This window comes from Arvicola amphibius, chromosome 17 (assembly GCF_903992535.2).
Source record: "Arvicola amphibius chromosome 17, mArvAmp1.2, whole genome shotgun sequence".
Taxonomy (NCBI): Eukaryota; Metazoa; Chordata; class Mammalia; order Rodentia; family Cricetidae; genus Arvicola; species Arvicola amphibius.
In genome coordinates, this window is record NC_052063.2 from 31,996,143 (window position 1) to 32,015,040 (window position 18,898).

At 49.3% G+C, this 18,898-nt stretch overlaps 2 protein-coding genes and 2 non-coding genes across 9 annotated transcripts in view; all 4 read right to left on the minus strand.

The window, feature by feature from the left end:
• Positions 1–9,584, minus strand: part of Baz2a (bromodomain adjacent to zinc finger domain 2A) — a 36,524-nt gene extending 26,940 nt beyond the window's left edge. For 2 of the 6 annotated variants that reach the window (XM_038314905.1, XM_038314904.1), the window contains exon 1: positions 9,469–9,584. In XM_038314905.1, the coding sequence (XP_038170833.1) occupies positions 9,469–9,472 (4 nt within the window). In that variant the 5' untranslated portion in view covers positions 9,473–9,584. Of the gene's footprint in view, positions 1–4,176; positions 4,359–4,777; positions 4,863–6,197; positions 6,314–8,316; positions 8,362–9,468 lie in introns of those variants that run through there. The other 4 variants (XM_038314907.2, XM_038314908.2, XM_038314909.2 and 1 more) reach the window with 4 other exon arrangements.
• A 2,136-nt stretch (positions 9,585–11,720) lies between these two features.
• On the minus strand, positions 11,721–18,593 carry Atp5f1b (ATP synthase F1 subunit beta). Its single transcript, XM_038315035.1, has 10 exons — positions 18,428–18,593; positions 17,809–17,991; positions 17,384–17,558; positions 16,957–17,078; positions 16,544–16,728; positions 15,975–16,133; positions 15,764–15,886; positions 13,626–13,838; positions 13,124–13,325; positions 11,721–11,967 (listed from the first exon to the last, which is right to left on the minus strand). Exons 1-10 carry the CDS (start codon positions 18,552–18,554, stop codon positions 11,867–11,869), a joined length of 1,590 nt encoding a protein of 529 aa, XP_038170963.1. The 5' UTR covers positions 18,555–18,593; the 3' UTR covers positions 11,721–11,866.
• Positions 16,813–16,884, minus strand: LOC119803763. Its single transcript, XR_005283717.1, has one exon. It is a non-coding gene; the product is annotated as a small nucleolar RNA SNORD59 (small nucleolar RNA).
• LOC119803764 lies at positions 17,639–17,713 on the minus strand. The gene has a single exon (XR_005283718.1). It is a non-coding gene; the product is annotated as a small nucleolar RNA SNORD59 (small nucleolar RNA).
• Positions 18,594–18,898: the final 305 nt, after the last annotated feature.

Genomic DNA, 18,898 nt, shown 5'->3' on the forward strand with positions numbered 1-18,898 from the left:
CCTTGTCTTCAAAAACCAAAAATTAAAGGAAGAAAAAAAAAAGAAAAAGAAAACCCAAAAAGAAGCAAGCAAAAAAAGGTGTCTTAGGCATATAGCCCGATGTTTCTAAAGGTCTGGTTCACACGCACCCCTCCCCCAGTAAAGAAAAACAAAAAGAGAGGAAAGAAGGGTAAGAGAAGAAAACTACTCCCTCACCCCCTGTCAAGAAAAAAAAGTGACCAGTGAATATTAGGAAATCTACTACTCTGCAGATTTCTCACCAAATGTGAAGGTATATACTATTACCATTCCAGCACTTGGCAAAGGCCAGTCTTAGGTTACTTAGGGAGACCCATCTTACAAAAAAAAAAAAAAAAAAAAAAAAAGGGAGGAGAGTGAATTTACTTCAGATGAGAAAATGAATCCATTTTACAAGAAGGCCATCAGAGCTTTAACTATGAAGTCACTTTGGGTTGGGGTGGAAGGGTGGCTGTGGACCTTATGGTTCAAGAGTCCTCTTACTACTTTGTTTTTCCAGGGAGGGTTTCTCTGTGTAGCCCTGGCTGTCCTGGAACTGTGTAGACCACGCTGGTCTCAAACTCAGAGATCCGTCTGCCTCAGCCTCCCAAGCGCTGGGATTAAAGATGTGCGCCATGACGACCTGGCACTACCATTGGACTCTTATTTCCAGGCTTCTTTCCTTTTTACCCCAACAAGGAAAACCAATTTACTATTCAGCCAGATCCCAATTTAAGTAAGTAAGGATGAAAACAGGAGAAGCTAAAAATCAATGTGGTGGAGCTGGTGAGGAGGCTCAGTGGTTAAAGTACTTGCTACCAAACCCCACAGCCCACATGGTAGGATAGCTGTTTCTGATCTGCACCCACACCTTGTGGCAAACACAACTACACCAAATAAATGTACCTTTTAAAAACTAAAATGATAATTAAGCATAGATGCCTGAGACCCTGAGTTAAATCCCCAGCACACACAAGACAGCTGGTATCTAGATACCACCCAGAACAGACAAGTCAAAGGGAACCCACCAGTCAGAGAGCAACAGACACCACACTTGCTTTCATCAGCACCCAGGGAGAACAAGGAGGACACCACTTTCACAAAAATCACATAGGCCTGCTCCTATCCTAGAGCTTTAATCTATGGATTTATATGCAGCTGGCAAGTTTCTGATAAAAAAAAAAAAACATGATTTCAATGACAGGTGTGTGTAGTTTTCAGGGCAATTCAAATGATCTCAAATGATCTTATTTCAATTCTGAAGATTTAAACTCTTGCTCCTAACGAAACCCAAATGGCAACAAAATGGGATTTAGCCAGACATGGGGCACACACCAAATTCCAGCATTTGGGAGAGAGAGGCAGTCACATCTCTGTAAATTCTAGGCCAGCCAGAACTACCTAATGAGACACTGTCTTATGGGTGGGGGTGGTGAAAAAGAAACACAAACAAACAAACAAACAAACAAAAAACACCAAAAATGGTTAAGCCCACCACTTGAAAGGCAGAAAAGACAGAAGGAGTATTACAAGTTCAAAGCTATCTTAAATTCCAAATAGTCCTAAACCAGCCTGACCCTGGCATAAAAAAACAAGTTTCTGTGGTATAATGGTACAAACTTTAATCCCAGCACTTTGGAGGCAGAGGCAAGGAGATCTCATTGAGTTTGAGGTCAGTCTGGTCTATAGAGCTAATTCCTGGACAGCTTAGGGCTGTTACAGAGAAACCCTGTCCCCCAAAAACCAAAGCAAACCAAACCAAACCAAACCAAACAAACAAACAAACCTACCAGTATGGTTCGGCACCCATGGTCAAGCAGCTTACAACTACCTTTAACTAGCTCTACCCTCTCTGACCTCCATGAGCACATCACGCAAGCACATACCCATATGCAAACCCACAGGTTTTATAATTTATAAATTGATGTTTTGCCCACATGCATGTCTGTGTGAAAGTGTTGGATCCTCTGGAACTGGAGTTGCAGAGAGTAGTGGGCTGCCACGTGGGTCCTAGAAATTGAACCCAGTCCTCTGAAAGAGCAGCTAGTGCTCTCAACCAAAGAACCATCTCTCCAGCCCCTGTAGACCCATACTTAAAAATAATAAAAATATCTGGGTCATTGTGGTGCACACCTTTAACCCCTGCACTTGGGAGGCAGATACAGGCGGATCTCTGAGTTCAAAACCAGCCTGATCTATAGAATGAGTTGTAGGACAGCCAGATGACACAAAGAAACCCTGTCTTGAAAAACAAAACAAGAAACAAAATACATTATTTTGAGCCAGGTATGATGGCACAGGCCTTTACCCCCAGTACTTAGGAAGCAGGGGCAGGCGGACCTCTATGAGTCTGAGGCCAGCCTGGTCTACAGCGTTAGTTCCAGGACAGAGGGACAGAGAGACAGAGAGAGATTGAGAGCACTGGCAATGGCTCAGCAAATAAGAGGACACGAGTTCAGGTCCTAGCACTAACAAGACAGCTCAACCATCTTATAACCCCAGTTCCAGGGGGACCAAAGCTCTCTTCAGGTCTCTATGGACACCAGGCACACTCGTGATGCACAGATACACAGGCAAAATACCCATACACATAAAGTAGAACAATTAAAAACAAAGTTTTTTTTAAGGGAAAAGAAAATGTGAGCACAGGAACAACTCTACACAAGAGAAAAAATATTCCCACAAGAAATGTTTTTAACAGCCTAAAGAATTAAGTCATGATAGCAAATTCCCCTATTAGTTCTGTAGAAGGTAAAATTTCCAGGAACCCAAGTCAACGAAGAGATTTCCCTGCAGGACTAGGCTAGACACGTCACTAAGGAACAGGCTTACAGCTCTCATGTATAATCAGTTCCCATCCCTATATACAAATCATAAAACATACACCTTCCTCCTGTCCTCCCTTCCAAGTGCCCTTCTTTTCACAAGAATGCTCTGCAATAAAGACGCTGTCACACCTAAAAACACTACACCAATCAAGAAGACACTCTCATTCCACAAAGATCCCAAGTCGTCTTGGAGGCTTTCTAGGCTCTGCCTGTAATGACTGCTCTGCTGGTAAGAACTCAGTTTGATTCCCTATGACCTCTAGCTTGGAGCGGGGAAGCGGGGGTGGGTTGCCCAGAAGAGACAGACAAGTCTGCAAAGGAGCATCAAGATCAGTGGGTCAACTACAGTTGACTCCTGGCTGACAAACGGATGTTACCGGGGAAAGAGCCGAATGAAAGGTCTCTCCGGCCACACGTTTGGAAGATTCAAGTTTACCCACAAGCCCTCAGAAAATGAAACCAAATCAGATTAAAATGGGCATTTCAAAACAACGAGACGCGGCATCGAACGCACAGCTGCCATTTCCCGGCCACTTCCTGCGGGAGGCTGGGGGAGGGGCAGTTTGTGTACAGATGGAGGTGGTGGACGCCATCCCCACCACCACCACTCCTCCGAAGGATACAAATCCCTCACTCCAAGAAGCTCCACAAAGGATGCCTGCTACTGGCACTGACTTCTACACGTCGGGAACGCGGGGAGGGGTGGTGGTGAAGGTACGATGAGAGAGCATCGTTTCCGCAAGGAAACGGGGGATCCCCTTCAGAGGATTTCCTTGGAAAGGAATGCCTCTTTATTCTTCCCCGCAGTTCTCCGCCCGACTCCAGCGCAGACGCCTAGTGAGAGTCCTCTCAACCTCCGTCTCCAGAGCAGAGGACTCTCCCGGGGCTCAAGGGCCCCGAGCCTTGCAAGCCGGCGCTCGCCCCAGCCAGTCCCTCTCCAGGGTCACAGGAGAAACCAGAGCGCTCTCGGGGAGTCACCCAGCGACCCCTGGAAACCCCTTCCGCAGCGCACTCACCACCGCCAAAACCCCCGCTCCACACGAACCTCCAGTTTAAGGCACCCAGGGAACCCCCGGATCCAGCCCTGCACGCGGGCAACCCTGCCGCCGCCCCTGGAGGTGGAGCCCCTCCCGGGCCCCGCCAGCCAGCAGCCCCGCCACCGCCACCCCCGCCCCCGGCCGGGGTCCCCCCCACAGCCTCGTCAGCCCCCTGGGCAGACAGACCCAGCGTCGGGCGGCGCCCCGGCGGGGAGAAAGGCCCGGTCCGCTCCCGAGCTCCAGCTGCCTGAGGGACGCCCGGAGGAGCGCAGCGCTCCCGGCCCTCAGGCCCCGGGGCCACACACCCTACCAACCTGAGGCGACCGCGTCCAGCCAAGCTTGGGGCTCGCTTCTCCCCGGGGGACAGGCGGTTCACATGGCCACGCTCCGGGCGCCAGGAGGGGAGGAGACGCCCGCGAGGAGAGGGGAACGGGGTACGGGGTCCGGGAGGGGGCAAGGGGGTCGCGGTTCAACCGCGGGGCCCGAGCGGAGCCAACATGGCCGGCGGGGGAGGAGTGAGTCGGAGCCGGAGGGGGCGGGGAAGCGGCGGCCGACGGACCGCCCACCGAGGCCGCGGCCACAGGGTCCTAGTGCCCGGCTTCCTCCGTTTCAGACCCAGATCTGGGTCCTAGCGCCGCTCTGAGGCCTTCACCTCAGGTCGCTGCTTCACCAGCATCTCCAGCCTTGCTAGGCCCAGGTCAGACTGAAAAGCGAGCCCCATCCCAGGGTTAGCCTAAACGACTAGAGCACGTTTCTAGGACCAAAAGGCAGATGAGGCTTTTCTAACTGTAAGGGGATACCTGGAGGATCATTTCGGGGCTGTTTATTTCCTCAGCAGGGTAGCAAGAAAGTGGAAATTGATAGGGAGAGATTGACACCAGGTGAAGGGATGAAGGGAAGCAGAAGTCCACTCACCTATGTTCTGTTGGGACAACCTTGTCTTGCCTGAATCACCACTTTCCTGGTGACATCTGCAGGGCCTTGGACATCGGAGAGATTCCTGCACATGGGAAAGGAGACTAGGCTCTGAGTCTAGCCAAATGTGACCAGAGGTAGAAAATGAACAATAAACTAACCAACAGATAAGATGTCCCAGTGTTTACTCTTCCCATACTTCTAACAAAGTTGCTGAAAGTAAAATCTAGCAAGGAATTAGAGTTTGGCTTTCACCTAAAAGTGTATTTTCGGGAACCACGATGAGAAATCGTGTCATAGGATGTCAGTTTGTTGATTTTTTTTTCAAGACGGGGTTTCTTTGTATAGCCCTGGCCGTCCTGGAACTCAGCCTGTAGACCAGGCTGGCCTTGAACTCACAGAGATCCGCCTGCCTCTGCCTCCCCGAATGCAAGGATTAAAGGTGTGCACCACCACCAACCAAGCTTGGTTTTTTTTTTAAAGTCAAACTTATTATTTGCCAGATGAAGAAATCAAGAGCCGCAGAAATGCACTGATTTGCTCAAGGTCATACATTAGCTGTAAAACAACTAGAAAAGAACCTTCATCCCCTTTCCTGACAAGTCAAGCCTTTCCTGGCTTCCTAATTCCCATTCAGGCCAATGAAATGCCATTCTAGAATACAAACAATTGCCTAAACTATGCAAAGCGAGGGCTGAATACCTAGGAAACAATGCACAGAGAAAGGATAATGAAATCCTGGGCGGTCGGGAGGTGTCAACAAATACCCTTTCCTCTTGGGGGATGCTAAGCCATTGGGAAGTTGGGTGTGGATAGAAGACGGTAGCTCCAAATCCAGCAGTCTAAACTGGATTTCTCCACTTCGGGGGGGGGGGGGGGAATTCTGAGCGTGGGAAACATATCCCACCCATCATTACAAGTTCAGCTCAGAAAGAATTCAGATCTTAGAAAAGTTGCCAACAATGTGGGCCAGCAGAGGTTAGGGCTTCCTCTCCCCAGCCGAGGTGACTAAATTACAGAGGGAAGGAGGAGACTGGCAGAAACAAAATCCTTCTCTTTCCCGTCCCAATGGGTTCATGAAGTCGGCCATGGTGGCCCACGCTGTAATTTCTACACTGGAGAGGCAGAGATGGGAGGAACGCCATGAGCTCAAGGCCGGCTTGGTCTACATATCGAGTTCCAGGCTAGCCAGGACAACACGGTGAAACTTTGTCTGGAAAAACCAAGAGGAGATTCATAGGTCACCTGGGGGCTAAACAGTCCACTAACCTCAAGCCCTGCTAGAGGCTATGCTCAAAGCCGGGAGTCTGTCCTTCTGGAGAAAGGAGAAGTGAACTTACGCTAAGGAATGCTAGCCCCAAAATTAAAAACAAAATAAAAAATAAAATAAAAATATAAAAGGTTACGTTGGAACTGGCACCTGTGGGCAGGAGGGGGAGGAGGCAGGTGCACAGGAAAAAGCTGGTATCCTTTTTTTCCTCCTCTTCCTTTTCCAGCGCGGACTCTTCCTACCTCACCACCGGGCTAACCAGTCCGAGACGGGGCTGGCAGAGGAGGAGCCTGCGCCAGTCAGACGTCCGTGACCACGCCCATTCGCTTCACCACCACACACCCACACACACCCACTGCTGGCTCCGGAAGAGCCGGTTACTCCTGTGCCCCACTGTCCCCACCCCTTCCGAGCCCCAGGCCTTGTCTCCTGGGCAACCTCTAGGCCCTAACCCAGCCCTGAGCCGGGAAAGAAAGGTGTGTGCCAGAAGACCACCTGCGATCAGAAAAGAAAAGCAGGGGACAGAAGGGCTAACAGCGATCACCGATCACCTTCTACCCCGAATAAAATCCTCTTTTATCCCATCTAATCTGGGATCTCCCCTGCTCTCTGAATGATATGGGTGGGCTGGGAATATGCCCCAAAGCTAAGTGTTTACTTTGTGCCCGACGCCAGGACGTGCAGCCCCTGTGACCCCCCCTCCCCACGCCAAATTTGGACAACAGAGGGCAGACTGACCCCATATGTCCCCAAACATTTCTCAATCCCATAAAATGGGGCTGGTTGACCACCAAGCCTCGCCTTGGATACTAACAAAAGGAGCCAACCGTCATTTCATCAGCAACTTGTGAGAAGAGTGGGGGATAGGCTGAACCTCCTCAGAGGATGAGAATTGAAAGGGGGGGGGGGTGAACACCTGCTTCTCCTCTTCACACTCTCCTTGTTCCTGCTGAACCTCTCTAACTCTGGGTCAGCTGCCACCGTGCCAGCCACGCTGGAGGCAGATGGTTGGGGCTAGGAGAGCCTTGATGGTATAACAGCCTAGTTCTCTTCCTCTTCTTCCCAGACACTCCTAGCGTCGAATCCAAGCACCACAGGCTCACTTCATCGCGCGCGCGCGCGCGCGCGCGCACACACACACACACACACACACACACAGAGCTCTCCCAGCACCCTGGGTCGTGACTCAGAATAGAAGAAATCCTGACGCCCGGGCCTATCACTCTAGAGGCAGAGGCTCCAGAGAAGGAGCTAGGGGCTCAGCTGGACTTGGCGGAAGGGGTATTCCCTATTGAAGCTGGGGTAATTAGAAAGACCGCCCACGCGCTGACCGAAGCGACGGCTCTCCCATTGGTCCCCTTCGCCACTCAGGTTCAGGCAAGACAATCGCAAAGTTATTTTGGGAAGGCTAGTCTCTCATAATACACCAAAAGGGACATAAAGGAATATAACCTCTCCCCTTCTCCAAGGGGGCCTGCGCCCCTCAGTTTTAGCCTTATTTCCAAATATCCCAATGGACAGCTCCACGGTGGAAATAGAAGACAGCGACAGCTTTTTTTTTTTTTTTTCCTGGAGTAATGTGAAATAGAGAAGATCGGGTTTCCTCTGCCTTACCCGTCACCCCAAATCCCTTAGAGACTCAGCCCCAGTCTATTCTGCCGCAACAGCCGCTAAGGCCGGGTATCACAAGGTTCCCGCAGCGCCGCTGCCCCCAGCGCCCGACTAGGGGAGGGGCCAACCCCAAGCCGGGCGGAGGGCCCTTCCCACCTGCATCACGGGGCGGTGCTCGGGTCCGACCCCAAACTCCCGGGCAAAAGCTTTAGGTGGGACTTAAATGAACTTGAAGGGTGAGCGAAACGAGGCGGACGGAGCCTGTAGTGTGCGTTGTCTCTCCCGCCCCCTTACGACGAGGAGTTGTTGGGGTGGCGGTTATTCCCCATCCCATTGGGGTTAGGATGGCGTGGGAAAGCGCTAGTTCCAGAAAAGGGGAGGCGAAGCCTAGACCGCGGGAGATCTTCCTGGCGAGGAAGGCGCGGGGGAGGGGGAGCTCCTGGGCCGGAACAGGGGTTCCCGGGAGAGGATGGCGGAGAGGCGTGAGAAGCATCCCGGTCACAGAGGACAGGGGAGGAATGGGCGAGGAGACAGTGCGGGGGAGAAGAGGAAGGGCAGCCGGCGCAGGGAAGGTCAGACCCTGGATCCCACGGGAGGAGGCGGCTGCGGGGACGCCCTGCCCGGGACTCCGGGCCTGGAGGTGGATGCCGGGCCTCACCTGAAGCAGGGCCGGGCCGGACGGCGGCGGCGGCGCAGGTGGCGGAGCCGGGCGGCGGCGCCTCCTCCCCCAGCCCGAGACCGGCGGCGGTGGAGGGGGGGGAGGTGGCGCTTAAAGGGGCAGGAGCTACCCGGGTGAGGACGAGCGCTCAGGGACGGCTGTCGCGAAGGATCCGCTGGGGGAGGGGAAAGCGGGTGGCGTCTCCTAGGGGCCAGAACCAGAAAGGATCCCAGATGCAGGAGAAGACAAACTTTGACGACGTAGTTGGTGATGGCGGTGGGTCAGAACTGGAGTATTTGAAGATCTCTCTTTCTGCGGGCACTCTCGGGGCGCCAGCAAAGACTTATTCACAAAGGACGCTGGGAAGACGGTGGGAGCCACAAAGATTCAAGGAGGCCTAGGGAAGCAGCAGAGGGAACTCAAGGCCGAGCATGTCAGGGTCACGCACAGCGCCCTGCTAGGCAAACATGCTTCTTCCGGGCCCGTTCCGTACTACAGCTGTGGAGACTCTGGAATCAGGAAGCCACAAAGGCAGAAACCCTCCCTGTCCTGTCTGTCAATCCTCTGAGTATTGTAGAGGCCGTCCACAACGGCGGAGTGAGGCTGTGCAGGACTATGAGAATCGGCTTTATTCATAGCTCAGTTTGGCCTCAGCCACCACCACCACCACCCTTGCAGCAACCTCTGGGGCAACAGGAAGCAGCTGCTCAGTGCAGCCCCGACCTAGTAGTGGGTTAGAATGGGGGAGGAGGAAAGACTGGAGTTTAAAGGCTTGCGAGAAACAAGGGGTAGGGGAAGCTTCTCTAACAGGACCAAGACTGGACTTAGTAATGAATACGGTAAAATACTACCTGAATTTCAGCAGCTTAATGGGGCGTGGGGAATAGGGAGACAGAGGACAGTGGGAGCGCTTCATGGGGAAGGAAGGAAGCCCTAACAAGATACAGCCCCAGGCTCTTCCTTAGAGCTGAGTTTACCAATGCTAGGGTCTCATGTCCAGAAGCTCATTAGCTGAGCCCTGTGTCCCCCACAGTCCATTTCCTCTCCTTCACCCCCAAAAGAGCAAAGGTTAGGCCCCACCCCTGCTGAGTCAGCCGGGGAGGGAGCTAGGCATCCCTTCAGGCCTTTCCCAGGGGCTGCTATCATACTTACCCATGTCAGGCTGGCAGGACTCCAGATTAGGACCCAGCTTCTCACTGTCCTTGGGTCTCGCTTCAATTGAAGGCTGGCGTTAGGTTCTCCCCAACTGTGAGCTGGGAACTCAAAAGAAAAAAAAAAGGCCTATGTATGCTTCCTGCGAACCACACAGTCTGAACTGCTGTAGGGTGATGTCCCTGTATGACAGACTGGGGTGGGAGGGAGGAGAGAAGGGCGGGGCTTTCACTGGGTGGAGAGAGGGAGGAGGCGAGGACAGGGCCGACCAGGAGAAATATGGAGGTTAGAACTCTGTTAACACCCCACGACTGTGGTCTTGGAGGATAGCAATCGGAGAAGGGAACAGTTGCAGCTAAGGAGAGGTAAAGGTTCAGAAGGTTCTCTATAAATACTGGAGGACGTGAACATCGAGATGCAAATGACCTTCAGAAGATCCGTTTCCAAGTCTGTATTTCGGTGACAAAGCAGAAAGGGTGACCTGTACTCTTAGGTCTCCGCCAGCTTCTTATCCACTCTATTCAGGCTGGAGGAGGTGTCCCCACCCCCATAACAGCGTTTCCCCAATCTAAGCTTCTCGAGAGCAAACTACCAAGCACAAACAACTCAGGGGCGCCACCTTCTGTCCAGATCTTGACACGGGCGGGAGTCAAGGACGTCACAGACAGGAGGAAGTTCGAGGCTTCTACTCCATCCCAGGAGCCTCTCCCAGAGCCCTTCCTCAACCCTTTAGGCCAAGGGGGGGGGGTGTGAGAATTGGAGTATTGGAGTTCAATAGTCACTGCCCAACTTCCATCCTATATGGACAACCTTGCAAGGTGGAGCTTATAGATGCAGGCTCTTTCTCAGGACAAAAGCTCCAGCCCATTTGTGAACAGTGACAGAAATACCTCCTAGCAAACAGCCTTAATAGATTTCAAAATGGTGAGATTACAGTTCTTGTAGTCGTACGTGCTGCCACAAGAGGACACTAGCTGAGCAGACATGGTGTAGGGCACAAAATATATCCTAGTATATTGCACTAAGGTGCACAAAGACCCCAATGGTAACACTAAAAATTGGTCTTTCCTTGTAACATTAAATCTTCCTAAATTCTTCTAAGAGATCTTAGCCGGCAGAACCTCAAGCACAAAACATGCAAGTCTAGGCTTGTTGAAATATATTAATGCTGCATTTTAGGTACTTTCTCAAGAACGAAGGCCTGAAGAAGGCCCAGAAGACCCTCAACTGTTAATATTTCCTAAAATACTTACTCCGTCTTGAAACAAACCAACATTCATCCTGCAGGCTGGAGAGATGGGTTTAGTGGTTAGAGCACTGGCTGCTCTGGAGAACTGCTGTTCAACTCCTAGCACCCACATGGGACTCAAATTGTTTATAGCTTTAGTTCCAGATGAACTGATGCTCTCTTCCAGATTCCTGGACATTAGAAATCATCTGGCTCTGGGAGGTGGTGATGCACACCTTTAATCCCAGCCCTTGGGAGAGGCAGAGACAGGCCCATCTCTGGGAGTTCAAGGCCAGCCTAGTCTACAGAGCAAGTTCCAGGAAGGCTCCAAAGCTAGAGACCCTGTCTCAAAAAAAAAAAAGCAAAAAACCCCAAAAATCTTGCTTACACCAGGCCAGTGTGTACATTTAATCCTATTTGGGAAGCAGAAGCAGGTTCTGAGTGGGAGCTATAAAGGGAGATCCAGGATAACCAGGGGTAGGTACAGTGAGACCCTGTCTCAAACAAAAATCATCTTGGCCTTTAACCAAAAACTGTTACTCTGCTACAGAGTGGAGCATGGATATTGTGGAGCATACATGTAATCTTTACACTTGGAAGGCTGAGATAGGATCATTGAGGCCAAACCAAGACTACCCAGCGGGATTTAAAAAAAAAAAAAAAAAAAAAAAGAAGTCCCAGTACTAGGGAGGCAGAGGCAAGTGGATCTCAAGAGTTCCAGGCCAGCATGGCCAAAGATACACATAGAAATCCTGTCTTGTAAAACTAAAACAAACAAAGAAAAGTCTAATACTAAATACTTGGAAGCAAGATTTGTCTGAACAAATACTGTAAGGACCAAAGCTGAGGCTATTAGGCCTCCCTAACCACAGGAAACTTAACAAGACCCAAAGAATTTCATTAATGAACAGATTTTCATTTTTGATAATTGTTACAAACATATAATCAGACTATGCTAAATTCGGCCTCTCATGGTCAATTGCACTGTAAGCTGTTTCAGAAGCAAGACAGACAGACAAACAAATGAGGGGTGTACACTTTATTGAAAACTTTAAATACTCTTCAGATGGGACATCACATCTTCAACCAGGCTCTTGTGTGGCCTACACAGAAACCGAGCTTTCAGCAGGGAGAATACAGTACAGAGTGAATTTGCAGAAAAAGGACCCCTCAAGATGCATGCTCTTCTGCCAGTTTATCAGCCTTTGCCACAGCCTCCTCAATGGGTCCCACCATATAGAAAGCTTGTTCTGGGAGATGGTCATAGTCACCTACACGGGGAAAAACACAATTAGTAAGGAGTGGCGTTACAGCAGTGTTCCACAGTATATACAACCTCAGCAAAGGAGGCCATGGGCCAGACAGATGAATTCTTCATCCAAGGAAACTTTGCTAAACTTCAAAGTGAAATTTCCTTTTTGTTTTGTAGTACAAGTTTTCATTACTTAACCCTGGCTGGCCTGGAACCCACAGAAGCCAAGCCAGGCGGTGGTAGCACACATGCTTTTTATCTTAATCCCAGCACTCAGGAGGCTCCGGCAGGCAGGCAAATCTCATGAGTTCGAGGCTAGCCTGGTTTACAAGAGGGGAAAAAAAATCTACTTGGGAATGCTGGGACTAAAGGTGTGCACCGCTACATCTGCCCCCTTCCAAGTAGAATTTAAGACAAGACATAGGACATAGAGACATAATTATAAGGCTGGGCAGTGGGGGCACATGACTTTAATCCCAGCATTTGGGAGACAGAGGCAGGTGGATCTCTGTGAGTTTGAGGCCACCCTGGTCTACAGCGTGAATTCCAGGATAGCTAGGACTGTTTCACAGAAATCCTGTCTAGAAATAAACCAAAAAACTAACAAAAAATAACCCACAATTAAGTCAAGTGTTGTGTCGCACACCTTTTAATCCCAGCACTTGGAAGAGGCAGAAGCTTTATGGGTTCATGGCCAGCCAAGTCTATAGAGCCAGTTCCAGCACAGCCAGGGTTACACAGAGAAGCCCTACCTGTAACCCTCTGGCCTCCACTGGCCCTGTGGGTTCCTGCATGCACAAACATACATACACTAAGGCATATAAGCACCGAAAAATATACACATAGATAACTTGGAGCACCTGAGTTCAAAGTCTTACTCTCTGGCTCAGTGTCATGGGACAGTTTAATATTTTCTGTGTTAGTTAGGTGGTGGTGGTGCCTGCCTTTAAACCCAGTACTCAGGAGGCCAGCCTGGTCTACAGAGTGAGTTCCAGGACAGGCCCCAAAGGTACAGACAAATGTTGTTTCAAAAAGACCAAAAAAATTTCTGTGCTGTCACCAAAGCAGGGTAATGCTTCTTTTAATGAAAGGGATACAATATACCACAAAGAATATTCACTCTGGGCTTCAATTTTTCTAACATTTTTATGGTTCGCTTGGTAGAAAAATCTCACCTGCCAAAATCTGCTGGAATCCTTTAATGGTCTCCTTCAAGGGCACCAGCTTTCCCATATGTCCTGTGAAGACCTCAGCAACCTGGAATGGCTGAGACAAGAAGCGCTGTATTTTTCTTGCCCGGGACACAGTCAACTTATCTTCCTCAGAAAGTTCATCCATACCCAAGATGGCAATGATGTCCTGGAGAGATTTGTAGTCCAAAAAAAAAAAAAACCAAAAAAAAAAAAAAACCAAAAAAAAAAAAAAAACCAAGATGAAAAGGACAGAGTTAATTCCTTTAATTTACAACTATTAGAAAAGTTCCAGGTCAGCCAAGATTTGTGTCTGGTTCTTCCTAGTCCTGATTAAGTACATTAGAAAAACTGGATTCTAAAGGTAAAGTACCCTGAAACCAGGGACTTCATCAGCAGTAAAAATCCATTCTCAATATTTCTTGCTCCAGAACAAATCCCACAAATGACTGGAGAAAATCCAGTCCTCCTGACGTGAGGTACTCACCTGCAGAATCTTCTGCACCCCTCGCGCAACATCATAATGCTCACTGCCAACAATATTTGGATCCATAATTCGAGAGGTGGAGTCCAGAGGATCCACAGCTGGATAGATGCCCAGCTCAGCAATAGCACGAGACAGCACAGTAGTGGCATCCAAATGGGCAAAGGTAGTTGCAGGGGCAGGATCAGTCAAATCATCAGCAGGCACATAGATGGCCTAAGTCAAAAATTCATGGAGATCAGCACAACCAAACTCCTACTTAGGCCATCTACTTCTCCAACCTGTCTTAAAAATCAACATCCTTTTGTCTTTGCATCCTTGGTGCTGGATTACAGCTATGCACTACCTTGTTTGGGTCCATGTATTATGCTACACTTTAACTCCACAGCAATGGTACTAACTTTTGGGGAAGTTTTGCTCTTATAAAACAAGGTGGGCAGCCTGGTCTACAAGAGCTAGTTCCAGGACAGGCTCTAAAGCTGCAGAGAAACCCTGTCTCGAAAAACAAAAAAAAACAAACAAACAAAAAAAAAAAACAAGGTGGGCTACTGGTGGTGCACGCATTTAATCCCAGTACTTGAGAAGCAGAGGCAGGCAGATCTGAGTTGAGACCAGCCTGGTCTACAGGACAACCAAGGCTAGAGACCCTGTCTCGAATGCCCCCCCCCCCCCCCAAAAAAACTTACACTATTACAACAGTTAAGTGAACATGAACACAAAAGTGCACAACAGGGGGCTGGAAAGATGTCTCAGATGTTGCTCTTCCAGGGGACTTGGGCTCAATTCCCAGGGGATCTGACACCCTCACACAGACACGAATGTATACCAATGCACATAAAAACCAATTAAAAAGAAAAAAAGAGTGGCCAAGAGTTAAGTGAACATGGATGTAAGAGGTAAGATATCCTCAGCATTGAAAGCCTTGAGGTCAAGCCCCAAAATACCTGCCCCCACAACACACTAACAAGGAAACAATGAAAGCCAGGTGTGATGATGGCTCCCTTTGCAATCCCAACATTTAGAAAGCGGAGACAGAACTGCTGAGTTGGGAAACTAAGCTGCACAGATAGTAAGCACCAGGCCAGCTAGAACTACACAGGCAGATCTAATCTCGAAAACAAAAGCTGTATTTTATTATTGTGTGCCCGCATGAGTTAATATGCACTGTCTACATGGATGAGCCTGCAGACGGTAGAGGAGGCTGTCAGATCCCTAGACCTGGAGTTACAGGTGGTTGTGAGCCACCAATAGACACTGAGAAAAGAATCCAGATCTTTTGCAAGAGCAGAAAGCATTTTTTTACCTGCTGAGCCATTGATTCAGCCCCAGATCCCTCAAGTAGATGAATGTTTCATTTTCTAGGTTTTGTGAGATAAACCTTAAGTGTCACGTAGCCAAGTTAGCTGGGAACTCACTATGTAGCTGAAACAGCCTCGAGTTTCCGAACTCCCTGCCTCTCCCCATATGTTATGACCAGAGCTTACACTACCAGCCCCAGCTAGTGAGCGCTTGTTTGAATTAACCCTTTGCAGTCTAGCATGCAAACACAGAACTTTACACATCATTCTGACTGGTTAACTCTCCCTATTCAAAAGCCCCTTTGGAATATGCATCCACTTAATCCCAATACTTGGGAGGCAGGTGAATCTCGGAGTTCAAGACCAGCCTGGTCTACATATTAAGTTACAAGGCTATATAATAATGATGAAACCCTGTCTCAAATAGCCCCTCTCAAAATAAGTAAATAAATAAACCCCCCTTTTCCTGGAACTCTCTATGCAGACCAGGTTGATCTTGAACTCAGAGCTCAACCTATTTCTGTCTTCTGAGTGCTAGAATTAAAGGTGTGTGCCACTCCACCCAGACACAGATTTTTTTTTAATGTGTATGTATATGTATGACTGAATCTACATATGTTCACCGTGTGTGCAGGCTGCCTACGACAGAGGCCAGAAGAGGGCAGCAGATCCACTGGGGCCGGAGTTAGCGATGGCTGTGTGCCAACTGATTGCCTACAGGGAACTAAAGCCAAGCCAAGCCTTTGGAGAGCTAGAAGTGTTCCTAATGAACTGTCTCTCCAGGCCTATCTTCCTGGATTCCTTTCCACCAACTAAAACCTTTATCCACTTTTGTCTCCTTACCTGCACAGAGGTGATAGACCCCTTCTTGGTGGTGGTGATTCTTTCCTGCATTGTACCCATGTCAGTGGCTAGGGTGGGCTGGTAGCCTACAGCAGAAGGGATTCTGCCCAGTAAGGCAGACACCTAAAAGATACAAGTGAAGAACAAGATTTATGTATCTACATCTCTATCCTAATATGCCCAACTGGTCCTCTCTAGGCTTCCCTTATACCTCTGAGCCAGCCTGGGTGAAGCGGAAGATGTTGTCAATAAACAGCAAGACATCTTGACCTTCTTGGTCTCTGAAGTATTCAGCAACGGTAAGACCAGTCAGAGCTACCCGGGCACGAGCACCAGGTGGTTCATTCATCTGACCATATACCAACGCCACCTATGATAAGTACACAAATCAGAAAAGTTAGCAGGTTCCAGAACAGAGAAAGAAACCACCCTGGGTTTCCCACTCAGAATACACTGTTTCTCTTTGCAAATTTGTTCTCCCCATTAGACATGAGATTCCAAATACTACAGATCATTTCTGAACTGGAAATAAATTATATACAACAGGGTTGTCTGAGACATGTGAATTGAATTCCATTCAACCCCTGCAAATTAGCTTTCCAACAACCAGATTATCTATCAAAGTAAAAATGTACATCGGTATATTGGAAAACCATGGTGGAGAAAAGGATTTTGTCCGCAGGTCATAGGACACGTAACATCAAATATAAACACGGTTTCAGCAGGCACTAGTTGCCTGAATAGGTGTACTATGTGGACATCAACGAGTTCAGTGCTCACCTTGGAGGTGGCATCTTTTAGGTTGATAACACCAGATTCAATCATTTCATGGTATAAATCATTGCCCTCACGGGTCCTCTCACCAACACCAGCAAACACAGAGTAACCACCATGGGCTTTAGCGACATTGTTGATTAACTCCATGATCAGTACTGTCTTTCCAACGCCAGCCCCACCGAAGAGTCCTAGGTCAAGAAGAAGTATTTCAGATCTCTACATTCCCAAATTGAGCAACCTTCAAAAAAACGTTCACTTCTGTTTATCTTTTCCCTTCTCAGGAATGGCATCTGGCTTCAGCAAACTCAGAAGAACGAAAGTCAGAAGCTAATCATCAATGAAGGATAGCAACACACACTCAGAAGTTGGCATTTTCCTTACTATGTTTGGAAAACATGTATCAAACACCAACATACCGATCTTGCCCCCCTTGGCATACGGGGCCAGCAGATCCACAACCTTTATACCAGTCACCAGAATTTCCTGTTCAACACTCATCTCTATGAACTCAGGAGCTTCAGCATGAATGGGAGCAAATCTGTAAGGTTTAAATAGAGGTTCAGTAACTTCACTGTGCTGAGAATACACTCAAATCCCTGCTAACAGTCTAATCTTGCCTAGCTATCACGTGACACCTAACTTTCTGCAATAAAGACTTTGTCTCAGGAATAAATAACCCCCTTTCCCGAACCTTAATGTAAGTAAAGCTTTAAATAATCAATGGAGGCTTCTAAGTATCAAGTTTTCAACAATCCAAACTCTGCCTTATTACAAGTTATTACCCTAAAGTATAAACCTGCAAGAAGAAGTTCCTGGTTCACAAATACAAAGAGAGGAACTTACTGTTTGGTTTTGATTGGACCTCGCTCATCAATAGGTTCTCCAATGACGTTCATGATTCGGCCCAAGGTCTCAGGACCAACGGGAATTTTGATTGGTGCGCCTGAATCCAGTACTTTCTGGCCTCTAACCAAGCCTTCAGTACCATCCATAGCAATGGTTCTGACCGTGCTCTCCCCTGTTGGATAAACGCACTAAAGGTTACATGCCCCAAAGCCCACAATACGAAAAGAAGTGTGACTAAAAGCACACGAAGCTCCCCCTCAGCAATTGAATGTGGCTTCAGCAAACTCAGAAGAACGAAAGTCATTTTGATAAAATCATCACGGAAGGGAGGACGCGTGGATTTTCTGGCACTTAAGAAGCACTTACCACTCCTTAAAAAAAAAAAAAAAAAACAAAAACAAAAACAAAAAACCCGTACTTACCCAAGTGCTGGGCCACCTCTAAAACCAGTCTGGTCTCCCTGCCCTGCACTTCCAGGGCATTTAGGATCGGTGGTAATCCCTCATCGAACTGGACGTCCACCACGGCGCCGATGACCGCCACGATTCGCCCGGTGGCAGCGCCAGCCTTCGGCGACGGAGACGTCTGCGCCGCATAGTCTCTGGCTAACAGACAAAAAGATATTGGACAGCGGTGGGGGTGGGGTGGGGGTCAGGACAGCTAAAGGTCAACGGATTACTCCCCAAGGAAAGGCTCGTTCCGTCCAGACTCGGTCTCCAGCTAGCTCAGAAGGCGTGCAGAGTAGGCCACCCTGCAACCGAGGGCCCGCCCGCGCTGCTTGCCCAACCTCGTGCACAAAACCGCCATTATTCGAGTCTGGTATCCCCTCCGCACAAGGTCAAGGCAGCTGCCCGCCTTTTCCATCGCAAAATGGGGCACTGCTGCTTCCACTAACGTTCCCACAAGCGACTGTCCTCGTCCCCCCGCCGCTGGACAGTAGTCTGCTGCCCCAGGAATCCCTAATGAACAAGGATTCCATAGGCCCAGGCTCAAGGTCACGAGGAGAAGAAACGGACCCCGCTACTCGAGGAAGGCGCTTACCAGGTTGGACCGCGGCGGGAGCGGCTCGCAGGAGAAGCTGCGCCTGGGGCAGCGACGCCGAAGGGCTGAGTCCCCGTAAGGCCCCGGAGGCCGAGGCCGAGGCCACACGCCCCACAAGACTCAACATGGCGGAGTCCGGGTGGAGACTGAACGCCGCAGCGGTCCCCGCTCCTGGTCCTGCAGTTGGGGCGAGGCCGCCTCTGCGGTCGGCGCAGCTATTGGGTGAGTTTGCTGCTCATCTTTTTCAGGGTCGCTCCTATAGGGAAAAAGGCTCGGAGCTCCTCAATCATTGGTCTAAACTGGTGCCAATCTTAAACGTCTTTTTTTTAATTGGCGGAGCAGCGCTCTGAGTTTCGAAACCTAATTGGGCCATAGGAATGTCAATTGGAAACGGTACTGGGTGGAACTACGTTTAGGTAAAGGGGCGGGTTTCCGGTTGAACGTGTGGACTAGGCTGTCTTTGACTGTCCT

Excerpts from the sequence above, each read along its gene's own strand:
- Atp5f1b (XM_038315035.1), bottom strand. The coding sequence starts at position 18,554 with ATGTTGAGTCTTGTGGGGCGTGTGGCCTCGGCCTCGGCCTCCGGGGCC. Across the intron at positions 17,992-18,427 it reads TCCCGCCGCGGTCCAACCTG|CCAGAGACTATGCGGCGCAG; the intron begins GTAAGCGCCTTC and ends TTTGTCTGTTAG. Across the intron at positions 17,559-17,808 it reads AGAGGTGGCCCAGCACTTGG|GGGAGAGCACGGTCAGAACC; the intron begins GTAAGTACGGGT and ends TTTATCCAACAG.